This window comes from Apteryx mantelli, chromosome 3, assembly GCF_036417845.1.
Source record: "Apteryx mantelli isolate bAptMan1 chromosome 3, bAptMan1.hap1, whole genome shotgun sequence".
NCBI classification, from domain to species: Eukaryota; Metazoa; Chordata; class Aves; order Apterygiformes; family Apterygidae; genus Apteryx; species Apteryx mantelli.
The window spans coordinates 80,240,180-80,250,548 of NC_089980.1; the positions used below are offsets into that span (position 1 = coordinate 80,240,180).

The following is a 10,369-nucleotide window of genomic DNA, read 5'->3' on the forward strand; positions in this document are numbered from 1 at the left end:
GATGACAGCCAAAATTCTAAATTTGTAACACAAGAAGTCACCTCAAAAGAAGCTGCTAATGCTACCAACCTATGTTCCTTATCATTCTTTGCACTTGTTTTTGAAAGGAAATTGTTGCCATTCGTGCAAGAATTCCAAAATTCAAACAGAAAATTATTTCGAGAAAGACTGGGAAGAGCACGAAAACATAAAAGCCACCAAAATAACAGGCTGCATAACAACGCACGAGATAAACCCTTCAGGAACAAACGGTTACTAAATTAGCAGCTCAAAGAGGCGGTTGCTAAACGCGTTTTGAACAAGATGGGAAGTTTTCCCTGCACCCCACCGTAAGGATTCACCAACATTTTTTTTTTTTTTTTTTTTTTTTAAGTAACACGAGCTGCGAAACCAGACCTAGAATGAAGCAAAAAAAGCACCCCACAAACCAACCAAAAAACCCAAAACAAAAAAAACCCCCAAACCCTTATAGCTTTAAAGTACGCGACCCGTGCATTTACAGAAGTGGGTGCAAAACAGCAATCGCGGCAGGCACCATCGCACGGCTCAACCCGTCGCACCCAGGCGCGAGCGGCACCGCGCGTCCCCGTCCCAATCGCGCCGTGCCGTACCTGGGAGCTGAGGTACCGCTTGAGGCACTCCTCGCACACCGCCTTCTTGCAGCACGACAGCGGCTTGACGGGCTTCTCCTCCAGGCACACGCGGCAGCTCAGCACCAGCAGCGGCCCGAAGTCGCCGGCGATCAGCCCGGAGAAGGGCTCCGGCAGCAGGTACAAGTCCACCACCTCGATGCTGCCGCTCGCCGACAGCGGGTCGCCGCCCGCCGCCGCGCCGCGCCGCCCCGGGGGCTGCCCGCCGCCGGGGCCGGGGCCCGGGGGGCCGGCGGGGGCGGCCGCGAGCCGGTCGTTCTCCACGCAGTACACGGTGCAGTACACGTGCCGCCGCGGCGCCCGCCGCCGCCCGCTGCCCCCCTCCGGCCCCGGCCCCGGGCCCGGGCCCTCCTCCGGCGGCTCCGGCCCGGCCTCCGCCTCCTCCCCGCCGGCCGCGCTCCGCTCGGGGCTGCCGGCGGGCGGCGGCGGCTCCCCGCCTCGCCCCGGCGCCGCCGCGCCGCCGCCCGGGGCCGCCTCCCGCGGTGGCTCGCCCGCGCCGGGCTCCCGCTCCCGCGCCCCGGCGGCCGGGCTGGGCGGCGCGGCGGCGGCCCGCGGGGCGCTCAGCGAGCTCTGCTGCTCCCCCATCGCCGCCCGCCGCCGCCGCCGCCGCTCCTTCCCATCCAGCCGCCTCCCGGCCCCGCTTCTGCTTCCGGGTCCCGAGCCGCGCCGGGGCCCGCCGAGCCGCGCCGCGGCACCGGGCGCCGCCGCTCCTTCCTCCTGCCTCGCGGCCCCGGCGCTGAGGAGGAAGCGGCGGCGGCAGGCGCCGCTCCGGTCAGCGCCGCCCCCGGGGTCCCCGCCGCGGCCCGACCCCCATGTCGCAGCCGCGGCGGCAGGGCACCGGCCGCCCCTGGCGCCGCGGGGAGGGGGAGCGGGAGCGAGAGCGGCCCCGCCTCGCAGCCGTGAGGAGCCGCGCCGACCCCGCCTGCCCGTCTGCCTGCCCGCCCGTCTCACGCGTCGCCGTCGCCGTCGCCGCCGCCGCCGGGCCCGCCCCGCCCCGCCGCCTGCCCGGCCCGGCCCGGCCCGGCCCGGCCCTTCCCGGCCCCTCGTTCACGCGTAAACACCGCGGAGCCCCGGCCCCGGCCCGCGGTCCCGGCCCCTCCTCGGGGCGCTGCTCGCGCCGGCGCCGCCGCCGCCGCCGCCGCCCTGGGGCTTCCCCCGGGCCTGTCAGCTGCACGGAGGGGCAGCTCGAGTGGTTGTCTCTACTCTTTTTTCCTCCCTCTCTCTCTCTTTTTTTTAAAGTCCATTTTAGGGGGGGCAGTGCCTGCCATCTCCTTCAAGGAGCGTTTGTCGCTGCTGTCCAAAAATATTTTGCTTTTCTAAGGCATACAGAGAAAAAAAGGGTGCTCGTTTGGAAGCAAACACCATTTTAAATTTCAAAATGCCTTGAATTTTGAAGTCTATTAACACACCCCAAAGCAACATTTTGAACAAAAAATATCAGCACCCAGTTAAAAAACGATTTCCAAAGGAGACAAATCGTGACACGCAGGAGCAGCATCCTCGCTGCTGTGTGTCTTTACAAATAAACTACCAAGGGAAGATCTACGTGCCAAATACAGTACAGCAACGTTGGCAAAAATGATTTACTCAATTAAAATCTGACAGGTTGATCCATATAGGAATATCCGTTTGTTCAGGGTACTTGCAATGAAGAGGTTTAGAGGAGCTCCTGCATGTTGTGCACAGAAAATCTGCCAACAAGCCAGATGCCACTGCTAGAAGAAAATATCTCCAGAACTTGACATCGTCAGATACGTTGTCAGATGCAGCAGATATCGTGGAGCTGATGCTGGAAGCGGAACAATTTAAAAGCAGCTGTGCCATTTCCATCCCCAGCTTTGTCTAGAGTGTTAATCAGAAGTTAATCAGTTGCTAGAGCTATGTCAATTCTGCCTTACATGTGGCAAATTTTGTTTAAAAAAATGTAAATTTGAAAATTTCAAGAAATTAAAAAGATAAAAATATTTTCAAATGGGTGGTATTTTCAGTATATGTACAGTCAGAGCTACTCTGTTAGCGAGGACATGGGGCTGGACTAACAAACGTAGGAGAAGAAGGAGGCCTGGGTCACGGAGATGACAGTGCAGGGGGTAGCCGAGGTGTCTGCTTGCAGTCAGCTCAGCTCAAGCAAGCTCATTAGCTCTGACTCACACGAGCCCTGCAGGACCTGCGTCAGCTCTGCGCATTTATCTGGCTCTGCTCGAGCTAAGCAGTCCTCGCAGAGGGCTGGGTAGCGACGATAATGAATGGGGCCAGCCAGAGCTTTGGAAGGCCCCCCGCGGCATGGGGATGCCTCTGTTCTTTAGATGTGAGCTGAGCCTCCCCGGAAAGCCACACGGGGGGCCTGTGCTGCACTAGGGAATTCCAGAAATGCAAACACCTAAGGCTGCTGACAGCGTTTGCTAGATTTGGGTCTCTGCTGCTTGAAAATGCTATATTTCTCCCAGACCTGAGCTGACCTGAAAGTCGGTGTGGATGAATTTATGCAATATCAGATTCTAGCTACCCCTTCAGGAAACTAACATGGGAGAATTATTTCTTTTAAATAACAGATATTTGGATTCTTTTTATTTAGCTTTTCTTATTTGAGCATCCAGAGTTTATACTCCTGAAGCTTCCTTTGAAAATGCAAAGCATAAAACTCTTAATGAATAAGCATTCGACTTTCATACAACTCTATCACTGAAGAAGCTGGAGCTTAAAGAAAAACCTAGAAAGACAGCATCATTGCAAGAGTAAGCAATGTTGTTCATATGTTAACTCAATTCAGAAATACGTGTGCTGTAACACAGCCAGGAACAAATGGGTCTGGGGAATTCATGACAACAATACTGATTGTACTAATAAACTTGAGGAGAACTAGGAGCCAAATCTGAAATACAGAACTGCTCAGGTTCTGTCAGGATACAAACTATGGACTGGGGATAGTTAAGTGATCGGGGATGTGTTATAGTAAAGGCCAAGTGAACGGAGATCATTTCAGTATAGCTATAGTGGCTGCCCCTGGTGCCCTGCTCCCTCGCGGGTGGTGGGATGGGCCCAGGCTGCCAGGCCCTGCCCTGCCACCGCCAGGAGCCCCCGGCCTCTGCGGTGCCCTGACGCGTGTAGGCTTTGCAACAAGGTCTTTGCTGTAATCTGTAAATATTGTCTCATGGTAAGCGTTTAGAAATATGAAATTACATAATAAGGGACAGAAAGAAATATTGGCATCAGGTAAACGTAATGTGCTCTGTGAGTCAATCATGTACCAGCTGATTGCCTCTCCCACTGTGTCTTTGCACAGATTCATATTAGAACCACCAGTAAGGTGGTTCAAGGTAAAAAAAAGAAACCCTACGAGCCTCCAACAATCTGCTAAAATAGGACACTCTTGCATTGCATACGCATATTCCCAAGGAGAGCTGGTGAGAGAACAAACAGTATGTGATGGATGCGAGTTATGTTGCTTAATGCGCTGCTGGTAGGTGCTGGGATCTGAGGCAGTAAGTGGGAGCCTGCACAGAGCAGAATACATGGTTTCTAACCACGCATCAAGCCCCAGCACTGCTGACTAACAGCCTGTGTGATCTGTCTAGGGCTGGCTGTTGTCCAGGTTTTGACAAACCATAAGTCAGATTTGCACCCAGAATGACTCTGTCAATATAACTTTTTTTTTTGTTTTAAAACATGATTTTTGATTCATACATTTTACACTCTCCTTAGATCATGTCTAGGCTAAATAAAACCTTATGAAAGTTATTTAAAAGATAGCAGCACTACAGGATTTACAGAAGATAACAGATTCAAATTAATTATCCTACAAAGTGGTTTTTTTTTGTTTTGTTTTGTTTTGTTTTTCCTAGCCCAACTGTTTGCTTTAGGAGAACTTTATCATGTTTGAACACAGTTTTGTGGAACTGAATCTGGTTACTTGAAAGATTGCTTTTCTTTCACTAATGGCTAAGTGAAGCTCAGCAGAAATTCACCCTTTTGAGCTCTGCAAATGAAGTATGAAGAAGCAGCTGGCAGCACATTCTCTGTGAGGAGTCCTCAGTTTTAAAAAGCTTTGTCCATCATCATTTCCCAGAGCCTGGATTTGCTAACGTCTGGGAACGCAGCAAAGTCCATCATTTTTTCCTTCTTTGTTAAGACTGTTGGAGGGTTTGGTTTGAAGAGATATGTTTAGGGGCAGATCTTTTACTCGTGCCTGATTTTTAAATTCTGCAGCTGAGTCCAGGGCTCCTGCAGTTATATTTTCAAATACTAAATATGCCACAGACTGCCACAGTTCTGGTCAGAATTACATTTAGTTTTGGGGGGTTTTTTTTGATTCACCCTGAACAAAGAAACTGTTTGCTGTTACATCGATGTAATATTGGTCGCTACTATATCAATGGGTTCAGTTCTTCCCAACTTGTAAAATTTTACAAAGTGTTGCCCTGAGAATTTCCTTCTTTCCTTACTTTCGCTCCTTAGTTCCTTCCTTCCTATCTTCCTTTCCTTTCTTTCCTTTAATCAAGGAACAAAAGCTCACTTGAAACTTCAGTAAAAGAAAATACTGTTATGCAACATATAAGCAAAATGCAGAATTCGTTACTACACACAATCACCAAAAAAGTTCCATAGCTGAATTTAAAAACTGAGTGGTTACTTCTAGCAATACAACTGTGCTAAGCTAGGCTGTGCTGTCTGTATCAGCTATACGTGTGTGTGTGTGTGTTTGAAAAAGGACATACATATATATAGGAAAAAGGAGGAGGAAACGTAAATTTCCCAAGACTGTAGTTCATGAGTCTTTGTGAAAATTACTTTTGCTGAAAATAATTAATATTTGTAGGATGAGTAATTAACATTCATTCTTCTGGGCTAGTGCTGATGACCTCTGAGGAAATCTGAAGAGCTGTATTCCCACATGCAGCAATAAGTAACTGGCAGGTGGTACTGGGCTATTGGATACAGAACTGACTTTTTCTGAGATGCTATTTTCAAATATCTTTTATTTAGCTATTAAATTTTTAGAAGGATTTAATATTTTAGTTTGCTGTCTTGCCTACCATTACAAATGTGTTCTGAGTATTTTGTGAAATATCTTTAACCAAATGTTTACATTTATTTTGAAAAATAAATAAAAATTCAGGTTCTCATTTATCATAGGAGGAAAATAATTTATTCCATGTGACTTCATGGACAACTGTAACACAAGCGTCTCTACACACTCCATGCACCCTGGCTCTTATTTGCCCCTCAGCACTTTCAGTTCTCACTATTCTGTACTCTCCACCTATAATCTATTGTCTTATATTCTCTAGCACACATCCAAAAAATACCACTCTGAACATGGTCCTGTTTTTCAAAAGTTATGAAACTGGCTATGCTGGCTTGACGGTTTTCATCAAAATAGTATCTGTAATCTTCTCTGACAAAAGCTTGCAGCAATAGTGTGTCATTAATGACAAAAGTTTTCTGGGACCATCCAGTGAGAACAGAACTCTTAAAGATTCTCCTTCATTTACAATTCTGAATTTAGATGGGTTATAGTAGACACAATTTATTTGACAGAAAAGAAGATGTGGTCATACTTTTATAACCCACCTAGCAAAATCCTCCTAGCATCTGAATTATAGTATATGAAAGAAAGTATCCTTGACAACACTTGGTTTTAGTAGCTATGTAATATATTTCTGCAGCTAGAAGTAAAACAGAATTAACTCTTTGGGCTTCTAGTCATCTTGTGAGGTGAAAAAGTAACATTTTACAGAAGGTATAGGTTAAAATGAGGTATGCACTAAAATATTTTCTTATGAACATCCCTTAATTAAATCAGACAGAATTCCCATATGCCTAGTTTAATTGCTACAGAATTTATTTTGAAAACAGTCTGTACCAATATTTTTATTTTGCACTGTGGAAGCAACTGTCAAAATACAACATTCTGATTTGTATTTTGAAAGTATCTCTGAAAACTCTAATAAATACTTTTTGCATATAATTTCATTAGAAACTTTTAGGAGAACACAGTTGTTGGCACACGGCTGAAATTGTAAGAAAAATATACTGATATACCAAAGTGTCTTCAAGCAGAGAAAGCATTGCTTAAACAATCAAAGCTTTTGGACTTCATATCTGCTTAGTATCCACATAAGGGCTAAGGAGATAAAATGCCCTGTGGATCTTTCCAAACAGATCTTATCAAGGTCTCAAGTCAGCTTTTACAGGGCAACCTCTATTTTACAGGGATCTTCCTCAACACTTACCTTACTTTGAAATGATGTATCCTACTGACTTCTCCAAAATCCTTCTTTTAATCTGTGACATTGTTTTTTCCTAGTTCTCTGCTGGCCTCACTAATTTTTAGTATCTTTGGTTTTTTTCCATCATCTCTTTCTTTTTGTAAAAATACCACAAAGCTCTGTGTTTAGCCTAAAGCTCTGTAGACAGATTCATGACCATTTCTCTGTTCTTGATCTTGCTGAATTCAATTTTATATTGATGGCTAGACTCATCAGCTGCTTAAGCTGACGAAAACCTCTTTCTCCATCTCACCCAACCTTTTTATTTTTCCTTTTCTTTCTTACTACATTATCATCCACGATGTCATCCAGGCTCATAACTTGGGAATCACTTTTATCTTTCCCAAATGCAAAGAACCATTTGAGTGAAGCAAGGTATCATATCATCATCATATTTTTAAGATCTTGAGGTTAAAACTGAGAGACTGCACTGGGATTCTCATGATCTCCACTGATTGCTTTTTCAGGTGGGCTTATTCACTGCGAGTTGCAGGACCACATCTAAATCAAGCTATGTTCTATGTATCCAACAGTTACCATTTTTCTTCTTAACAACCCAAATGGAAGACAATACCTGTATCATTTGTCAACATTAATCTGGAAGAAATGCTAAGATACATAGCTTGGATTTGATACGGTCTCCTTTGGGAATCTGAAGCTATTTTCCACTCATGACAGCAATAAAAGCATGAGAGCATTGCAAACTGCATCAGCGTTTTTCGATTCTCCCAAAGAAAGAAACCTTCATTACCTCATTATTTTTATTAATATGCCTTTGAAGTTTACTTTAAAGTGTTAGCTCGCCACAGAATTACCAGAAAACAGCACAGTAAAAGTAAATTCTGCTGAAAGGCAAATACATTTTATAGCTTTTATTGTTTTTATTAACTTATTAACTATGCAGAATGACACGCAAGTAGACTGTTTTCTCAAATAAAGACTTAGCAACTACCTTTTCAAAAATATCCTGTGTAATTCCCTGATGTGCAAATTGCTATCTTTTCATTCTTAGCTTCAGGCCTGAAAAGCAGTTGAACATTTGTTAAAACAGTTGTCTACCCATATTACAGGATTGTCAAATTATACTTTTATCATTTTGTGCTTGAGGGTTTTTACAATGTTAATAATTTAAAAGGATTTCAGAAAATAATTAAATTAAGTAATTAACCTGATCAAACAGTGGAGATACATAGAGCTACTCAAATTAGCTATTTAATTATGGTTCTTCACTTCTTAAAGCCAAATTTCAGAATGATTTTGAAGACTTCCTTATGCTCATGTCTGTAATTCAACAAAGCCTGCTGTTATCAGCAGAGGCTCACATTACATGCTGTGTGACTCTGTTGAGACTTATCACTTCTGCAAAGAGCCACTATAACAAATAGAGCTCTTTTAACAAATGTACCAGGGAAAGGCAGTGTGATCTCGCAGAGAGTGCACTGGAATGGGAACCCAGGGGCCGCATTTCTAATCTCAGCTCTGTGACTGACCAGCCGTGTGACCTTGGACAAGATACTCTTATATCTCTGTTTCCCCTTTTACCCTTTGCCTGCCTCAATTATTTAGACTGTAAGCTGTGTGCGACAAAGAGCGTTTGCAGCTGAGACACCACTTGGCCTAGTGAATTCCCTGATCTTGACTGAAGACTCTGGGTATTGCCATAACACAGAAAAAATATAGTAATCTCCAAATCTAGTGTGTCACATGAAATTAGTTAATTCATAACAATTTTTATAGTTAAAGCAAAATTACATATATATTCAGATCCTTCCCCTCCCTACCTTTACTTTGTTCATTGACTACACCATCACTGGCCAAAATAAAGCTTCATTTTAAGGCTTTGACACTGTAATTTGCAAGGTGAGTAGGACCATGCCCTGAAAGGCTGGCTTCACTGTAGAGATGCCCTACTCTTTCTCAGAAAATCTTTGCAGGTGGATGGAAAATAGGAAGGAAAAAAGGAGGTTGAATTATGACTCTGCAAAATTAGAATACTGATATATTGATCATCTTATAGATTGTTTGCCTGTGCTGCACTGCAGTGGGAATTGAGAAGCACCAAAGAGTGGGAGAGGGGAAGAATTATCTTGACCAGAACTTAACCGTTTGCTTGCTGCAGTATGCATCCAACATGCAATGCAAAATACACACAGTGACAGGTGGCACACATTTTGTGAAGTGCTGCTAAGACACAGTGATTAACAAGGAATCAGGTACATAAATTCCTGAAAGATAGTTTTATTATTTTTAGAAATGTTATGCACTGTTTGTTGCATTGGGGGACCTCCCATAATTAAAGGCTGATTCTTAAAATTCTTGATTTCCTAATTCTTCATCACTGACATTGGGGAAAAAAAAAAAAAAAAAAAAAAAGCGTGGGTAAATGTTATGCAGTTTACCTGAGGAGTTACTGTATAGAGCTCTCCTGAAAAGTATTTTCAAATATTCTGTTATCTAACATGTCTTGTTTTAAAACAGGCAAAAATAATAATGTTAAAAAGTGAAGGCCAGCTAGGGCAGTCTGCAGAATGCAACAGAAAACTATTTTTACAAAACTGGCAAGTTCAGTCAGTAGCTTGATAAATGCTGGTGAGAAACAGTTTGCACTCTGAGCAGAAAAGTTGTTCTTTAGTAGCCATTTTGGGAGCAACATTAGTGTGTCTCGCCCTAACAATAAGGTTAGTTGCTTGGTTTGCACAAAAAGTCATGGATGGAGTTATAGAAAAAAGGTCAAGAGATGTTGAAACAATCCCTGGTGTGATGAAAGGGCATCAATAAACCTTCTCCTAGCAAAGCATAACTGAGGGAAAAAATGTAACAGTCAAAGATACTGTCTGGACTGAAAAGAATACACTTCATCTCTCTGAGAGTGGAATCTGAATAGTAAGCCAAGGTTGCAGTCAAACCCCTGCAGTGTCTTTTGTGGATCTGGTATGTTTATCAGCAACATCAGAAAATCTCAAAAATGCCAACCTTTCACAGGAGCTTTCCCAAGAAGCTGCTCACATGGCTGTCTGCTGGGAAACCAACAAATGGTGCCAGTTGTGGTAAGTTTTTGCTACATGAATCTCTGTTCATGAAGAAAGGAATTGAGACTAACTCACTTGATGTAGCCTCAGAGCCCCAGCGTAAAAATCATTGGTATAGTTTAAGTCTTAGATAAACTTGAATTAGACTCATGGGGAAAATTCTCACCATCATATTTTTTAATCCCAAATCAGAAGTTTCACTTTTACATCATTATAAAAATCAGTAAATATAGTTAAAATAAAGAGTTTTTCTTATATTAATTAAAACAGGAAGTATATGACTACTCATCATTGCTTGACTTAGTGTGACCTCGCCTGCCACTTAGAGTCAATCTGCTTGTAAGAGAGAGCATTACAGGAAAGGGAAGAGAGCATCTGAAGGAGATAAACGTGTAAACCTGCAATCAGATTTGTCTTTTAG

The 10,369-nt window shown here is 44.1% G+C and overlaps 1 protein-coding gene across 1 annotated transcript in view; it reads right to left on the bottom strand.

Annotated features, from left to right (window-relative positions):
- The window catches only part of RNF217 (ring finger protein 217), a 62,278-nt gene extending 61,043 nt beyond the window's left edge, over positions 1–1,235 (bottom strand). The window contains exon 1 of the mRNA XM_067293777.1: positions 612–1,235. Within this exon, the coding sequence (XP_067149878.1) occupies positions 612–1,235 (624 nt within the window). The remainder of the gene's footprint in view (positions 1–611) is intronic.
- Positions 1,236–10,369: the final 9,134 nt, after the last annotated feature.